The 18,663-nt window shown below is 40.7% G+C and overlaps 2 protein-coding genes across 6 annotated transcripts in view; one reads left to right on the forward strand and one right to left on the reverse strand.

Moving 5' to 3' along the window:
* The first annotated feature begins 141 nt into the window (after positions 1-141).
* On the forward strand, positions 142-8,260 carry LOC116673832 (calsequestrin-2). Its single transcript, XM_032506170.1, has 11 exons — positions 142-635; positions 3,532-3,616; positions 3,862-3,962; positions 4,301-4,409; positions 5,606-5,679; positions 6,140-6,270; positions 6,354-6,399; positions 6,510-6,564; positions 6,990-7,090; positions 7,184-7,258; positions 7,856-8,260. Exons 1-11 carry the CDS (start codon positions 393-395, stop codon positions 8,063-8,065), a joined length of 1,230 nt encoding a protein of 409 aa, XP_032362061.1. The 5' UTR covers positions 142-392; the 3' UTR covers positions 8,066-8,260.
* A 2,938-nt stretch (positions 8,261-11,198) lies between these two features.
* The window catches only part of LOC116673821 (vang-like protein 1), a gene marked incomplete at its 5' end in the record, with an annotated part of 66,527 nt that continues 59,062 nt past the window's right edge, over positions 11,199-18,663 (reverse strand). For 4 of the 5 annotated variants that reach the window (XM_032506146.1, XM_032506147.1, XM_032506148.1 and 1 more), the window contains 4 exon segments: positions 11,199-14,258; positions 14,556-14,790; positions 14,993-15,140; positions 18,203-18,363. In XM_032506146.1, coding sequence (XP_032362037.1) covers positions 13,998-14,258; positions 14,556-14,790; positions 14,993-15,140; positions 18,203-18,363 — 805 coding nt within the window. In that variant the 3' untranslated portion in view covers positions 11,199-13,997. 5 annotated transcript variants of the gene reach the window in all.

An 18,663-nucleotide genomic window follows, 5' to 3' on the forward strand; every position in this document is an offset into this window, starting at 1 on the left:
TATGTCAAGGGCAGGGTGACTATTACATGGATAATTGTCCATGGATTGTTGAGGTAAGTTTCTCAGTCAGTGAGATAAAAGGAGGAAAGAGAGAGATCCTCCTGGGAGATTTGTGGCAGTAAGACTGTGACAAAAAGAGGAGGAGACAGAAGACAGGTGGAGAGGGAGAGATATGGCGAGAAGCAGAGAGACAGAAAATAGGGATTAAATATTTGTGAAAATTTCCCCCATTTTCTAGAGAGGTAATAGAGATCAAATCTGTAGATGGATTATAGCAAATCTCCTTTGTATGGTATATACTGCACTCGTCAATTTGGGCTTTGAGAAGTTCTTTGATTTCTTTGCAAACTCCATCTGGGTCGGGTTACAAACACCTCCACAACTGAGCAACAATGCAGCAAATCTGGCTTTCTCTATTGTGTGGCTTTTGCCTTTGCCTGGTAATCTTTTGCAGGGCTGAGGAAGGTCTTGAATTCCCTAATTTTGACGGGAAGGACAGGGTGCTGGACATCAGCGAGCGCAACTACAAGAAGGCTTTGAAAAGATACGACCTGCTGTGCCTGTTCTACCATGAACCACTGCCGGCCAACAAGGGCCTGCAGAAGCGGTTCCAGATGACAGAGCTGGTGCTGGAGGTGAGAAGACAGGGGTGGGAAGCGGGGAGCTGGAGGAGTTAGAAATAGACAGAAAATCAAATGTAGAGTAAAAGTAGAGGTCATGGAGATTAGTAGGCTACTGATATTTTGTCAAAGTGTGCCTGAGCAAGAAACCGATCCCCAAGTTGCTCCTGATGCTGTATGCATAGCTGTCCACTGCTCCTAATTTGAGTTAATTCCAATCTGAAAAAAGTGTAATGTTTAATGCTGCCTAAAAACTGGGCATCTTTCTACATTTCAGAGATACCACTTTCTTTTCTTCATTAATGATCATCAAGCATGAGTAAATGATTAACAAATCCATTGGTTACAACTTATAAACTTTGTGTAGAGGGCGCCTTAGAATGTGTTGGGGGGGTCAGTCTATCTCAACAACTAATTGATGGGCTGTCATGACATTTTGGATTTTGGTGAGTTTGCATGTAGCACCACCAGTTTTTACTTATACAGTAAAACCATTTTCAATTTCGTAACATACTATACAATCAACAAAAGCAACAGTTTACAGGTTTACAAGGATTTCATTTTAAAACGACATAAAAAAAATGTTACTTGACAAAACAATTAATCAATGACCAACCTTTGTGATGTAGTTTTCGTGGATGAACTAATCAATTAATCAACTAATAATTCAGTTTTTTTTAATTAATGAAATACCTGGCTGCATCCCCACTGTCACTGTGAGCTTATCAGCATGCTGATGTTAGGCTTCAGTCTTGTTCCTTGATAAATGCCATAAACAACTGATCAGTTGTCAGCTCATGAATTACAGTTCTAATCAACTCATTCTTACAACAGTCTACTTCCCTACAAATTTTTAACTTTCCACTGACGCTGCCACTGACTTCTGAATCCAGCCAAGAAGACGTCATTACTGATCAAACATGCATGGCTTGTGTCATACATTGCTCTGAGTTATATGATGCCACTGGAAAGAAATGGCTCAGAAAGCTGGAGCTCAAATTCCCTGTGAGTTAGACTTGCAGCCTAAATACAGGGCTCATTTGATTCTAACCTGTCATAACAAGTTATGTCACTGATCCCCTCATTCTTCCTCTGTCTGCTTGACGTGTCTGCTTAACCATTCAGTGAAGAATGATTCGCAGTTGTCAAACGTTTTACCTGTACACTCTCTTAACTGGGAAGCGGTGATTTTCAATCCCATTATGTGCCCTCCTCTGCAATTCACATGTGTCCAGGGATTGTTTCTAGGTCATTCTGTTAATTATAGATTGTTCCCAAAACGCTTTACTATCTGGCTGTGGACTAGAAATAAGTACTTGTACTTTTGCATCCCTTCCCTTCCTTTTTATGAGCTGTAAAGTATAACATAAAGTGAACCCATGTTTTTACCTTTTCAGTTAGCACTTTTCCATTCCTGTCACGTTTCATGCACTGAAAGCAGAAACCTGTTGGATTAAAGTTAAACGGAACCAGACTTTGGTTCTCTTCAGTATATCAAAATCTGTTTTCCTTCCTCCAGAACCGTGAGCTGAAAAGCAAGCAGTCCTGACTCACAGCTTCCCTCTAACAAGAAAACTCCGCAGGCGTCTCTCAGCACACACACACACACACACACACGCACACACACACGCACACACGCACACACGCACACACACACACCCACACACACATACACAAACACTCAAACAAACAAACACACACACACACACCTCTGTAATGCAAAGATGTATTAACAAAGACAGCAGCAGCTGTGGATGCCAGCTCAAATACACAGCGAAATAAATACAGAGTGCAGAGTAGAAGGTGTTTGATCCCAGGCTGATCCGTGGAGTATATTTAACAGTTAAGGGGATGTCAGTTAGTATCTTCAAAGGATAAGACGGTCCAACGTATTCTCCATCGTCTGGATTTTAGAAATACTGAAGTCATAATTTCCTGGAAATGTTCTCTTCCTACGTCAGTGGTTAGCAAACATTTAGCTTTTTGACAAAAAAAATAGCTCTGTCTACTTGGGACCCCTCGCGACTCATTTCAATGTTGTTAAGTTAATCATTTGTATTGACCAGGCAGCATTTCACATGAAGAAGCAAAAAAGTACAGAAAAGTCAGAAACTTTACTCATCTTTCCTTTCCTGGTAATCATGTTGCAACCCCACAGGTGTATTCTGTGAGCCCTTCATGGGGTAGGCTTGCTACCCCCCAGGTTGGGAACCACTACCTTGTGATGGTCTCTAGAGCCACACGAATGCCACAATCATGAATCACTGTGAGAAGGAAAGCTATTTATTTATATATAACAGATTCAGTACACAGCATGGTTCAAATTTATTTTCAAATGGTATGTAACAAAACTAAGAGTCAACAGTCACATTAGAGAGGGTGTGGCTGCACATGCACAGTGGTGGTCTGAGCTAAATGATAATGTAAGCATGCTAACATGCACACACTGAAATTGCCATGTTTACCATGTTAATGTAGTGTGTAAGCATGCTAATATTTGCAAACCACAGTAAAGATGTATATGGTATCATTTGGACGGTGCCAAAGATCCTTAGGAAGGTTGTTCCGAGTAGACTATGTGTAGCATAGTGCGTTGGAGTTAGCACGTCCAAGTCAAAAAACCTGAGACTTCCAGGTTTATATGGAGAAAACATGTCAGAAATGTTGACATCTTGCAATAGTTTATACGATAAACTGATTTAATGTTGCCGCAAAAATTTGGATCTGAGTCCAAAACAACGCCTACATATCTGACCTAACTTACATTTTTAACAGAGTTAAGTGGGCAATGACGTCTTCTTTCGCTAACAAGATAATATTTTGCACATCCAGTCAATAATGTGTTCAACGTAGCCTACGTCAAAAAATAAGAGCTTTAAGCTGACTGACATTTGTCTGTGTGAACACCCAGCTCACAGCTCAGGTCCTGGAGAACAAAGACATCGGTTTTGGGATGGTGGACTGCCAGAAGGATGCCAAAGTAGCCAAAAAACTGGGTATGACTCATGTGTCTTCATCCTTCCACAGATGCCTCCCACAGTATCAGTTGCCTTGATTTTGCCTTTATGATCAGTATTTTCTAATCCCCACTCATGCTTTCTTTGTGTGACTTTAAATTGCTCACACCTTGCCAGAAATGTACTGTTATGGAAATGATGTATTTGCTACTTTTTTTTCTAAATGTGAAGCTCTAAATTGAGCTTTATCAAAGTTATATACTATATTCCTGCTGTTCACTTAGGTCTGGAGGAGGTGGGCAGCTTGTACGTCTTTAAGGACGACCGTGTCATTGAGTTCGATGGGGAGCTCTCAGCAGACACACTGGTGGAGTTTCTGTTGGATGTAAGTGGAAAATCTGATTCTTCCTTTTTTTTTTATGTGTAATCTTGGCAGCCATTAAGAGAAGAAATCCTCAAGCAATTAACAGCTGCAGTCTCATTAGAATGTGTGTAAATGACGTATTTCACTTTTCCCTGACGGTATTTCTTATTAAAAATGAATACCTGTGCAAATGAATACATTTAAAGGAGTAGTTTGACATTTTGGGAAAGTGATTTGCGAAGGTTGGATGCATTTTGCCCATCAAAAGGTGTAATGTAAAATTACAAAGCTTAGTAATTTATGTAACTTATTCATGAATTATTTTAAAATTTTAATCGCAAATTATATTACATATGTAGGTGCTGGAGGACCCAGTGGAAATGCTCAACAACGCCATGGAGCTGCGAGCCTTTGAGAGGATGGAAGAAGACATCCGCCTCATTGGCTACTTCAAGGGAGAAGATTCATGTTAGTTAACCACTCAGTGGTGGAATGCAACTAACTACATTCACTCAAGTACTGTATTTAAGTACAAATTGAGGTACTTGTACTTTACTTGAGTCTTTTTCTTTTCCTGTCACTTTCTACTTCTACTCTGCTACATTTCAGAGGGAAATATTGTACTTTTTACTCCACTACATTCAGGTGACAGCTTTAGTTACTAGTTACATTACGAGTTACGTACGTTGCACACAAATAAACATGTAGTTTATGAAATACAATGTTTTATGATAAATTAAACTATCAAACAATATAACGGCCTACAAGTCCAGCTGAAATGATTAGATCATTCAACACTCATCTGAGTAACAGAACTGTTTGTTTTAAAATGTGAGAATCCTTACTTTTATTTTTAATTTTCCCGATGATACTTACATACTTTTACTGAAGTGTGGTTTTAATACTTTTACTTAAGTAAAGGGTTGGAATACTTTGTCCACACCTGTTTATGCTAGTGTCTATTTGAGCGTGAAGTGAAGCGTGTGTTTATGCATTTGTGTTTGCATTAACACACATAGGGAGTGTGTGACTGGGTCATCAGCAGTGTTTCTCTGTCCCTAAAAGATGCCTCACTGAGCTGCCAAGACGCTAATGGGATCCAGAAGCTAATGGAGCTACATCACCATGCCAAGGGGAAACCTGATTCCAGACTGTAGCACTGTCACCCAGTCCCATGAGAGCCTTTAAATAGCTTCTAGTTCTCTGTCTATTAGGTCAAACTGCAATTATAGTTCCTCTCAAAAAAAAGGGAGAAAAAGTGAGATGGGAAAGATGCTATCTGGTCCGATATGACAGTTGCATGAAGTTTCATTATGGAGCCTATTTGTGTCCAGAGATAGGTTGCTCCTTGGTTGCGACCTTGTTGGGAGGAGAGCCCGGAGCACATTGCAAACGTATAAAACTGTATTAAGGGAGACTTTGTTACTTGGGTGAAGACAGTAGAATCATGATGGGAAATTGAATGAAGCGAGTGTGTTTCACTGCTTGCCTTCCTGATCACATACTGTAGATTTGGGCTCGGGATGGAGGCAGAATGTGAATGATGAAGTTCCACACTTAAATCTGTTTTACTTTCTCAATTTTGGTTTCTGCCATTCTCTCTTGAGTCCCTCATCCATTTCTCTGCGCCCCCCCCCCCCCCCCCCCCCTTTTTTTTTAATCAGACTACAAAGCTTTCCAGGAGGCCTCAGAGCGTTTTCAACCTTACATCAAGTTCTTTGCTACATTTGATAAATCTGTAAGTCTTGCTGTACAACATAAAATCCTAATCTGCATGTGTAGTGTCTAAATCAAAGTATCGCTGTCAGTCCTCTCACATACACATCGCTTGTTAATGCACTGTTAAATGGAGTAATAGTTTGACCATTTGGGAAAGAAGCTTGTTCACTTTCTTGCCGAGGTTAAGCTGAAAGCATCGTGATGTCAGTATGCTAAATATGAAGCTACAGTCAGCAGCTGGTTAGCATAGCTTAGCACAAGGACTTGAAGAAGAAAGCGCATGAGTCTATTATCTCAAATATTTTACTCTTTTGGTTGAAACCCTGTTATTTTTTTGTGTAAAACGCATTCATTAACAAATGATTTTTTTCAGATTTTTTGTTTGTCTAATAAGCTTCATCCACTCATTCAACAAAAGCCCATAGTTATATCCTTCACCCATTTATCACAATATCATCCTGGCACGTTGTATGTTTTAGGTAGCCAAACACCTCTCCCTCAAGATGAACGAAGTGAATTTTTATGAGCCCTTCATGGAGGAGCCGGCCATCCTGCCTGGCAGACCTCTGTCTGAGATGGATATTGTCGAATTCGTCAACCAACATAGAAGGTTTATTAGATTTATATTGTTTAAGGGTTATCTTAATGCTTTTAACACCTTGTTAAACATTTTACAAAATATGCTCTTTACAGGGCTACTTTGAGGAAGCTCCGGGCGGAGAATATGTTTGAAACATGGGTGAGTAAGTGTTCGGTCTTTGGCTCCCCAAACCATTTTGCATACATTTTAGATTTTAGATAGACATTAGATTTGTCTTTAGCAATTTTGAACTTTTGTGCAACTCCCAGGAGGACGACATGGATGGAATACATATTGTTGCATTTGCCGAGGAGGAAGATCCAGGTCTGAGCCTTTTCTCTTTTCATTTTGCAGTTGTAGACCTACACTACCGGTCAAAAGTTTGGGGTCACTCACAAATTTCCATTGTACTCCATTGTAGACAGAATACCAGCTGAGATCAGTTGCATTGTTTTTTTAACCAGGGCAGCAGTTTTCAGATTACATAGTTAGTTAGCTAGTTAGCTAGTTAGTTTTTTAAAATGATATCAGATTAGTAAACAGAATGTGCCTTTGGAACATTGGGTGAATGGTTGCTGATAATGGGAAATGTAGATATTGCATTAAAGATCAGCCACCCACTCAGATCAGCTGGTATTCTGTCTATAATGGAGAGGAATAAAAATTTGTATGTGAACCCAAACCTTTGACCGGTAGTGTATATGTATATTCTCATGTGAGCTCACGCTGCCCTGCTCTGCCGTCCCCAGATGGCTATGAGTTCCTTGAGATCCTGAAAGACGTGGCCAGAGACAACACCAACAACCCAGAGCTCAGCATCGTCTGGATCGACCCTGATGACTTCCCTCTGGTTCCGCCTCATCCTTAGCTTAGTGTTTCTAACAAAGAGTACCACATTTGTCGCTGGAGTCTAAGTTAACTTGGTTTTGTCTCGCCCCTCCAGCTGACCACTTACTGGGAAAAAACTTTCAAGTTGGACCTGTTTAGACCTCAGATCGGTGTGGTCAACGTCACAGATGTAAGTAATGGTTAGAATCTTACACTGTAGGAAAGTAATTGAACCCTATTCTTCTGTTTTTGTTATTTACATTTATTTATGGTCATTTATTGTGTGGCACTTTTACTTTTTAAGCACTTTTAAACCTCAGCCCCTATTTACTCATTTTTAATGGAAGTATGTGTACTTTATAATCTCAAGGGCAAGTAATTCAGATTTTATTTTAAGCTTTTTAAATGTGTTTAGTCCTTTTTAAATTTAAAAAAAATTCCTTTAACATTGGGATAGATGTTTTTATATTGTGAAGCAGGGGCAATGTTTTTTACAATTTTTATTTTCCACATTTATTTTTATTACTTATTTTGTCATCTCTCCAGAATAGAGGCCAGGGCAGGTGTGGAGGTGGCATTTTATTTAAAGTTGTATTCTCCCGCTGTCCATCCGGGCCAGTGGTTCTTTTAGCCTACTTTTAATATCTGGATTTCTTTTGAACAGCTTTTATATAACCAAACTTGTTTTTTTAAGGTGTTTTTTTAGTATTTTATTCACACCAGTGGTCCCCTTGTGCCCGTGCCTCTTGCACTCTAACCTCATTATTCTTTGTGCTCTGTGGTCCAGGCGGACAGCGTCTGGCTGGACATGTCCAACGATGAGGACCTGCCGACCCCTGAGGAGCTGGAGGACTGGATAGAGGACGTCCTGTCTGGCAGGGTGAACACGGAGGATGATGACGAGTCTGACGGCGACCTGGAGGACCCTGACGGCTACGTTCCAGTCGACAGCTCCGAAAGTCACGACCCAGATGAGGAAGATGATAATGATGACTAACCGGAATGTCAACTGTTGTTGTCCTGGGAGTTCAGACCTGGGTGAAAATACTGAACTCGCTTGGCACATTAGATCTACATTACTCATACATTCACTCTCTTTTTTTTCCAAATCATTTAAAAGAAATAACATTTAAAGAAAACGTATGGTGTTGCAAAAAGAGATTCTCTGTAGATTTTGGTTTAAATAGTTAAGCAGATAGATAGATACTTTTCTGTATGTTGTCATCTGGACCAGTGTTTTGCACTTTTGTTTGGCTGTTTAAATAAAAAACAAATTTGATCACAAAAAATATAGTATATAATATAATAAGCAGATAAAACAGAACAGACTAAAGGTCATCCTGGGGAATTTGTGGCCCAGTTTGTGATTAGGTAGCACAGTGCCTGAAGCAGTAATTCTCCTATACTCCCCCAAGATATCAGCATACTGAAGCTTCTGTGTCACATACTGTACACATGTAAGTTAAAGCTCTATTTATAGATTTTGACAAACTTTAAAGGTCCCATGGCATGCTAATGTCACTTTTAACATGACAACGGTTATAGGTGTAAACCAAGCCCTGGGTATCCTGCTCTGTCTTTGAGAAAATGAAAGCTCAGGTGGCCTGATCTGGAATCTTGCCCCTTATGAGGTCATAAGGTATTTAGAGCTTTATGCAGAACTGTAATGATGAGAGCCTTGAGTGGATCAAAACATTAAAGCTGCAGACCAAGAAACCAAACAATGACCTGAAAAGGAACTACAGAGTCAGATGATAATAATTTGTGAGTTTGTCACTATGAGACATCTATCACATACAGTATATTCCACGTTTATTTAAAGTATTGATTACAACAGCTTTAAGGTTGACAAATGATTAGTTAGGAATTGTGTGTACATACAGTATTTCTATATATCTATGTGAAAATAAATGACATGTTTTGATCTTCTAAGTAGAATAGTGCTTGGATTGTTTTCTTGTGATTAATTCAGGGTAAATAAAAGTACACACCAACGATGTGCACGTCTTTTAATGAGAACCATCTCCGCTGTTTTAAGAACACACACTTCAGATCTCACCCTTGTTAAGAAGGTCCAGACCGATGCTCAAGACAGCAGATTGGCACATTTTCTCCCTCAGTCAATGAGCATTTTCACCTTGAATTATTCAAACATTAGTGAATAATTCAGCATCATTATTCCTCCTAATGGGAGAAGGGACCTGGACAGCGAGGCTGGGGGAGATGGGGTGAGACGAGCTAAAAGGCTGCCCACTGGGGCCCAACAAACTGCATAAGGAGCGGACACACTCCTGCTGGACATGAATTAATAATACAGGACCATGCAAGAATAATTATTACCCTGGAGGTGGAAGTGATGCAGTGTGTAAACAGTATGTTTGTAGCAAGGTGTGGGATTTACACATAATCCATGCAGCCATAGCCGAGAGATGAGAACATTTAACTGTGTGTGTGCATTTAAACGCGAGCTGAGGCAAGAAGACATGTCACACTCTCTCCTGAGGAAAAGGAAGCAGGCAGTGTCATGGTGCAGGTGTGGTGATGTTCTCCAGGGCCCTTAGGTTACATTATCCTGTGAATGTCAAGTGTGATGGTGTTTTACATGAACGTTGACACACACACACACACACACACAGAGAAAAGGAAAAAGGATGACAGCAAAACATAGTGGATGGGAGGGTCTAACAGGTTCAATATAAAATGGCAAAAGAACAAAGAAAAGACAGGCGTAAGATGTGTTAAGGGTGTAGATTTCTGTTCAAAACTTAAGCCGCTAGAAGGATTTCCTCTCACACCTCGATCTGCAGATAACCAACTCATTACCAAACAAATATAAAGGGAAGAATGAAGGCAAGATAAACATTCCATTTAGATGCAAATGCTCCTCATTTTCCTCTCTCTTCACCTCTGTCCTCCTCGTCCCGGTCCTACGAAGAGCAGGCGTGTACGGATGGGGATTAAGCCTGGGACAGATGAGTTCCGACAGGCGGCCTCGCATCCCAGGCTCGCCGAGGTATGAGGTTGTTTGTTTTCAGCACCGGACACCGACACTGACATTCATTTACCCCTAAGGCCAGGCTGCGCCACTCTGACAGGCTGATGGCAAGCCAATTACCACTGAGCTTCATGACGACAAAAAGCCCCAAATCAAGGTAAAAAAAAAAAAAAAAAAAACTGAAGTTTTGCAGCACCCTGTCACACAGCAGGGCCAGACACCTAATGGGCAGCGACAGAGCAGAGTGTACACGCCTACAGCCGGGGCGGGAAACTGGTGCATATGGAGATGCTGCGGAGTAAGTCTGGAAGACTATAGAAACTGCAATAGGCAAAACTGACTAGGCAGTTTGATTGCAGGAAACATGGGACAAATCTAAATCATCAGTGGTACACATTTTCATTTGGCCGTGTACACAATATGTGTGTCATTTTAAGTTTTTTTAAAAGATATTACTTTTGACAGGACAGCTTGAGATATGAAAGGGGAGAGAGCGGGGGAATGAGGGCCGCAGGTCGGAGTCGAACCCGGCCCACTGCGTCGAGGAGTAAACCTCTACATGTGGGCAGCCGCTTTACCAGCTGAGCTATGTTTATGTTTCCCATTTTAAAGGTTTTTAATTTGTACTTGGGACTGTAACTTTTCACCTTTCTTTTTTTATGGTTTTTGGGATTTTTAAGTCTTTAAACCAGGCAGTTAACCAATCAAAACAGTAAAAACTGAAATATCTTAATATATTATAATCAATTAATTGGTAAGTTAAATATACCATTAAAATCCTTTTACAAATACCTTAATTGCAATGTTAAGGTTAAAAAAAAGAATAGAAATCCATTACAGACAAAAAGCCTCAATAGACCAGAATGCAATGCAGCAAATAAGCATGTTGGGTTTTGAGCACATAGTCCTCATTTTCACACAAAAAAGTTTGGTATCTAAAAGTATTCATATACTAACCGGCCACCTGAAACTTCATGTTCCATCTGAGAACTGAGAGGCATTCTGGGATATGTAGGTAATCACAAAAGGAAGTAAAAAGAGAGGAGCCGTGAACCGAGGCAATCAAAACTCATTCGTTTTCACATGGTAGGAATATACAAGGTGGAATTTCTGCACATACAATCCAATACAGCCGTTTTACAAATGTTCATAAAAAGGTTTATTTCTTTTTACAACTGCAAATGCTGTGAAACTGAAACATGTCTTACATTGCAATGTCACGTCATCGTCATGGAGCTGTCCAACAACCAAACCATGGCAACAATGTGACATGTGGTGGTGATGTAGAGGAGAGGGGCAAAGGCTGCTCGTGTGAACTGGAATGGCATACATACAGTACATACATACACACATGCTTGTTAACATAAATAGATACAGTGTAAAAACAGGAGGCACAGTCACATTGGGATCACACAAAATCCATCTGTCAGTAGGTACAAAGTGTGACCATTGGCAGGTGTTTTACCAAAGATACGTGCTGTTTGCACTAAACAGCAAAAGTGTTTTTGGGAGTTCTTCCCCATGTGGTTGAACAGTTACAGTTCTGCTAAAATGAACAGTGCATTTGCGTTTGATACGAAAAAAATGTTGCTGCTTCCCTCAGGCAGATACACAAACCGACAATATTGGGTTTAACAGCCAGGGGGCAGTAGGGGACAACCCTGCTCACAGCCACAGAAGATATGATCAGTATGACATAGTTCTATTGTTGAGTGAGTTAGTCTTTTTAACCATCTACCGGATCAGTTATGACAGGGACAGAGTGCTGAAGTGATCTAAAAAAGTGTCATTTTAGTGCCATTAGCTTAATTCAACTGTGTTATTCTGAATTTACAAGATAGGCTGATTCATTAAGTGAAAGAAATAATTACAAAAAATCCCTTCTGACCTCAAGGGATTCACTGTGAGCATGTTTGTCAGAGAACAGAGGTGAGACAAGGTCGTAAAGGAAAACCAGACGGTCCAGTCGGGAAGGGTTCCGCCCTGCTGCAGCTCTCACTATTGGTACACTTTGTTGATTCTTTGTCATCTATTATGTATTCTAGTGATACAAGCAAACCCTGCGACGCCTGAAAGATTACATCGTACTTTCAATACCATAAATTCTCAAATTGTGGCCTTTATTCAGCTCAGCGGCGAGAGAACCATTTGCCCGGTTAGCTTTATAAATGTAGTATGTCACTTTCAACAGCACTAGATCCATCAGTACACCAAGAGTTTCTCCACGTGCTCTTCTTCACCTTTTCTCCTGAACGATGTTAAGCAACCATAACTGCAAAACACATTGATTCCCAACTGAGGACCTTTGTTGCAGGTCATATCCTTCTCTCTACCATTAGGTTTCCACTCTATGTAAACTGTTGACTGCCAAATGAGGCAACCATTTAAAAAGCTTTCCCTGTATAGGTATGCTTTAAATGTGCAAAAACATGTGGAGTGTAGCTTAACATCGCCCAGGAGTTCGAGTTAATTCGAGTATGGAAACATTTCTGTCAATATAAGCAGAGCAGCAGAGGGGTGTGGATGACACAGCTCTGTTGTACTGATATAGTTATGTGAGCTGTAATTCCACCCCGTTAATGTTTTTTGTTTTACCTGGCCTAGCGAGTGGCCTTTACTTGTTCATGCTGGCTAAGCTTACTTGAATTCCGCTTTCATATGAGAATTTACGGTATTTAGATTTTCTGCTATGTAACCCACAGAGGAGGAATTCTGGTTTGGAGTAATCAGTAGTATTTTTTTATTAGTGACATCAAGGCTCTGTCTCTCCTCCTTGCTGCCTCCCCTCTCCGTCGTGTCAGGCAGATACGGCAGACATGAAAGCCCTGAGAAGGTTACTGAACCGATGAGGCAGGGCAAATGTTTTTGGGCATGCGTCCACCTCTGAGAGTCTCTTATGATACGGATCATTGCAAGTTCACTGCAGTGTTTAACATGGCATGTGTGTGTTACTCCCAAATGAAGTGGAAATATTTCTGATTTTGCTCCATTGCACCTGGAGACCAAGCATGCACCAAAACATCTCAAAGCGATCCATTTTGGCTGCCAGAATTCGCACTCAAAGAGTGCTACTGTACGCCTCAGGCGGGTCAGAGTTTGACATCCCGACTGTCAAGAAAAGTGTTTGTCTGGAGCTCTACAGATGTCCTGAAGTAGTGGAGGAGATTGTGGAGGGGAAAACAGTCCGACATCCTTTTTGAGCAGGGTGAGATCATTTGTTCCAAACTTTTTAGGCGTATTCTTTTCATTAATAAACATATATAAATGTGCATTTGATGCAAAATCTGAAGTCTTTTTGTTAAATGCATTTAATTTGGTTTTCAAATGGAAAGAAATCCATTTACTTCTCAACACGTTGACGCCCAATAGAGCATCAAAATACTTTCAAATGTTGTAGATGAAATGGCAACACAGGCCAGATACTTGTCATGTGTTTCCATGAGGATTTAAATATCTAAATCTGAGTCACACCATTGCAGTCCTTAGTGGTTGGTCTGTCTCTGTTTGTCTGTCTGTCTCATGGAAATAAAAGACAGATCCTCTGTGGGGATTTCCTTAAATGTTCCCAAATTGTTTGGCTCCAGCATCTCATAACAGAAAAGGAACGAGTGATTGAGTTGACACAAAATGACATGCGTGCATACACACTTACTGTACACACACATACACATACACTCAGACATACTGTGCGTGCACACAACCATGTCAGAGTCCACCGTGAGCATAATTCTGCCTCAATTCTTTCTTTTGATACCATCCAAATCAAACGTAAAAGATCAATATATTCAACCATGAGTGTAATATATAGATTCCTATATAATATATAAAAAATCCAAAAAAAGTACAAATAAAAACTGCAAACCCAAAGTGAAAACATTTTGAGAGCGACAACACAGGCAGAGGAATTAGAAATTTTTTTAAAAAGTTTGGAGTCCTACACGGAGGTTTCGGACTGTAGCCGCAGGACAAACTTGTGTGACTTGGGGTCAATGTATTCCTCTGACATCTGGATGTACGGAATCTTCTTTGTTGTCACCACCAGGCTGAAGTCCACACACTTGAGCAGGAAGATGGAGCCGTCCTTAAGGCCGCTGGTGACAGACGCCTCACTGATCAGTGTCCACTGGCGGGCCCGCCAATGGTCCCGGCTGTACTGCAGGGTGGGACCTGGCGTCAGGTAGCTCTCCAGGAACGCCTGGGTGGGAGGGATATAAACAAACACACTTCTATCATATCTTAGACTGAGAAATCTTCAATGAAAATGTCACCATCATAGGAGAGGGGCTGACAGACAGACATATATAAAGCTTTATTGTCTATCCCAAAGCAGTGACAGAAATTCTTCTTCGACAGGGCTCATTAAAAAGCCACACATCTAAAACATCCAAACACATTTAAAACATACCAAACATCAGCTTTACAATGTCTATTTTACGTTGTTCTGCAGAGGAAATGAGAAATTTCTTGTGAATGTTATGGTGAGAGGCCGGACCTTGGGCGTCATGTTGTTGGTGATGCAGAAGGCCAGGTGCTGCTGGATGCTCTCCATGCTGTGGCAGTGCTGCTGCTTGGTGGTCCTCAGGTACTTCTGCAGGGCGCGAGCCATGGATGGGAAGATGGCTTGTGCCGCCTCTCGAGGGTCCATCACGTCCCCTGGAGCCTTTTTCTGCTCCTCCTCCTGCATGCGCTTAATATGTGTGAACGCCTCCTCTACCGCCACCACCAAGCTGCGAGAAAAAAATAAAAAAATAAAAAAGTTTCACTCAGAGCTGGTATGAGTGGGACTCCTGACTGGAATGTCCTGCCACTAAAGATGCAACTTTTTGCACTTGCAATTTGCACTTGTTCCAGCCCAGTCAAATCAAGTTTTTTTTTTTTTTTTACTAGACTCCTTGAAATAATCCTACACAGATGCTTGAAATTAATTACCGTGCTTTGCGCTTGCGAACGCGCCTCTCGTGCTCAGCCTCCTCGTAGTACAGCTCGTTGTGGCTGGTGTCTCTGCGGCGTGCGGCGGCTGCGATCATGGCTCTGGACTGGGAGTGAGCCAGTCCTGCTGTTGCATTGTTCCCAGGACCTGTCATGACAAAGAGATAAAACAGGAACCCTTACTATACACGTGTGTGTGTGTGTGTGTGTGTGTGTGTGTGTGTGTGTGTGTGTGTGTGTGTGTGTGTGTGTGTGTGTGTGTGTGTGTGTGTGTGCGCTTGTCTCTCCTAATCTCACAGGTAAAGGTTTTGAGACAAAGGTAAAAGAACAAAGAAAGCCTTGGTGATGACATAAAGTGCAACATGCTTTTAGAGTGGAGGGGTAGATTATTGATGCACATAAACCACGGTCCATTTCATTTTATCACCAGCAATATTAAAACCCCAGGAGCTGACGTGTAAAGCCACACAAAGTCGTAATTTTTAATTGTTCCGAGCACTGTGATCATTGGGGAAAATTTTTTAAAAACATACTGCTCACCCACACATGGCTATTGATATTCAAACATTCCCTTTACTCTGCCACTCGGTGCCTTCAGGGGGCACCGGGCGTCCAATTAAAGAAGTGTCTCAGGCAACTTCAAAAGTTTACATTTTTGGAATTGGGATGGGAGGATGCTCAAGAACCCCGCCTGACGTTAATGCAGGTTAAAAGAAGGCAGAGCTGGTGAATTATTAATGCAGGGCAGGGATCATGCATGAACAGAATAATTCATAGCCGGAGAGGAGGAAGCATTCAGGACACCCTGCCGTTGGTATTACTGCACTTAGATGGGATTTATGGGTGAGAATTCAGCTGAAAGCCATGTCAGAAGCAGGTAAAAAAATGTTACCTAATTAAAAAGAAATCAAACAAAGTAATAAAGTGAACGCACACAATCAGAGGTGGGCAGAGTAGCCAAAAACTGTACTCAAGTAAAAGTACTGTTACTTTGTTTAAAAAAATAAAATAAAAAAAAGATTAGAATATAATAATTTCCTGATTAGATCATGTCACCACCAGTATATTCTCTACAGTGTATCTCTCAAGTGTGATCACAAAAATCCCATGTGAATTTTACCTTAATATTACTCTCTTTTAAGTACACCAATTACAAAAGACAATTTAAAATGTCCTTATTTGCCTGTTGTCTCCAATATGATATGATTTGGCATAACTAAAACCTAAACTAAAACTAACCTAAATCAGCAAATCAGATACGAGTAAAAAAGGTATCCCGCAATAAAACTACTCATTAAAACTAGTTACTGTGGAATGGAAAAAAAATGGAAAAAAAATATTCATGCATGTACTAATGAAAAAAAAACACTGAATGACCTTAACATGTTTTCATTTAGTTCTGACAGAAAACATAAAATGTGTACTGTATTCCACTTTGTTTCTTTGTTTGACCTTTAAATCCTCAATATTTTAGAAGATTTCTTTGCAAAAAAAAAAATTCTATCCACTGGAATTCATTTCCAAAATCTAGAGATGAGAAAACAATATGGAGACCAAATAGCTTGTCATAAAATCCCCTGAACCCATTTGGATGCAGTGTAATTGAGTGTTGCGGCTGCTTTGCGCTCAGGGCTTCAACACTCTTTAATCAAGGAAAGATGATTGTCTGTCCCTGAGTTCGACTTATTTATTACAATGTTGGTGCTGCTGCAGAAGAAAAAAGGAAGGGGAAGTAAAAGCTCCAGACAGAGATGATACAGGGAGAGAGGGAGAGGTCCCTGAACAGCTGCTGCAGGATGAAAATGAAGGAGGATGAGACGCGACAGAGAAATGACAAGGCCAGCAGCATAATAGCTATTGATTTATCAGCCATCTCCGCGACTGTCTCCCACTAACATTTGCAGATAGGCAGAAGAAAGGAGGGAGACAAATAGCAGAAGTAAAAACAGCAAAACGAAGTGGGAGTCAAGTTAGTGCACTTGAGTGAAGCTGGAGTACACTTGAGGGAAAGCAATCACTTAACATAGAGGATCTGTGTTACACGCTGCCAGCTGTCGTAAGGACGACTTCTAACTTTTTCATCAAACTGTGGCATGCGAAGAGCGAGGAAGAGTGGGGGACAGTGAATGTGTAAAGCAGTGTTTTTCACTCAGTGACATTACTTCTGTGTGAAAGGAGGCTTTGCTTCAAGAACGTGGATAGAGATTTAATGCTGGCTTTTGTAAAGTGAACACGAGCAGTCTGTCAGGGTGCTTTAGTTAATACAGCGCTGCATTTACTTACTGTCCAAAAGGTAGGCTTTCAGTTTAGCTCTAAAGGCATCTTAAAGCGTTAGCGTCAGTGTGAGGAGACACATAGGGAGAGGAGAGCACCAGAGGGTGTATTGAGTGCACATATCAAATAACCACATATGCACACGTTTGCCTGTTTTGAACTATTAACTACAAATCACCTATGCTTTATATTACTGTCGACAATTTTCCAATTATGTGCTTGATCTACTTCCTTCCTTCCTTCCGGGCTGTTTTTGTACATTCCAGTACAGTATGGAAATCAACTTGCAGAGACTTGAAATGTGCTTTAGAAAGGTGATCTGTCGCAGAAAAGTTAATTTATTGCTGCAGTTTTGAAAAAGAAAAATATGCAAAAATTTCAAGTTGCTGCAAATGCCCAGAAGTGTGCGGTTACAATTTCTGAAACGTGAATATCTGCTGATTTAATTGGTCTTCTTTTATAATATACTAATATCTTTGGGTTTTGAACAAAACAACTAATTTGCTTTGAGAAGTTGTGATGGGCCTATAGTCTGACATTTAATGGACCAAACAATTAAATGGATTGAGTAAGTGTTAAGAGGAATTTTAAATTATACTAAAGCAAATGTAAATGAATAGCAGCCTAAAAGTAATAATGGAACCTGAAAACATTATAACAAATATAATGGCTAGCTGCAACCCTACAACAACGTAAATCACGTTAACACTACACATTTAAAAATGAGCAACCTCTTCTGTGTTACAATGGATATACAGTACAATGTTTTTTAACGTAAATTAATATCAAAATTATAGTATGATCTTAGCATATAGGTTGACATAAAAGACTGGAATTAGGAAGAAAAAGTTATAGACTTCAACACACCAGAACATGCAGAAAAACCGAAGCACTGACAAAGACATAACATGGAGTGTAAAAGACCATCCCACTCACCCTCGACGGAGGCGGCTGGGAACTCACCATCCACGTTGTAGACCTTGAGGCCCGCCAGGTGCTTGGCTGCACGGGACTTGGAGGCGGAAAGCAACGCCGGGTTATTGACTGGGAAGTCACAGTAGTAGTGCTCTAAGATGGCCAGAGCTGCCCGCTGAATGCTGGAGAGGAGAAGAAATGGAGATGAGCTTTAGCCAAGGGAACGGTTCAAATCCATGTAGCTCTATGCCAGTGTGAGAGGCTGAGCTCTAAAAGTGGAGAGAAGAACGTGAGAAACATTAGCCACAGGACGTTTTTCACTCGTAATACCAAATACTAAGAAATCCCTGCAGAGATTAGACAACTCTTCTTGCTGAATACAGAAGAACCGTAAAGAGAAAAGGAGAGGGCAAGGAGAGAAGGAAGTATTAGCTGAAAGACCTTTTTGGCTTTCTTTGAAAACTTGCTAAGATTGAAAAAAA

This window comes from Etheostoma spectabile, chromosome 24 (genome assembly GCF_008692095.1).
Source record: "Etheostoma spectabile isolate EspeVRDwgs_2016 chromosome 24, UIUC_Espe_1.0, whole genome shotgun sequence".
NCBI lineage: Eukaryota > Metazoa > Chordata > Actinopteri > Perciformes > Percidae > Etheostoma > Etheostoma spectabile.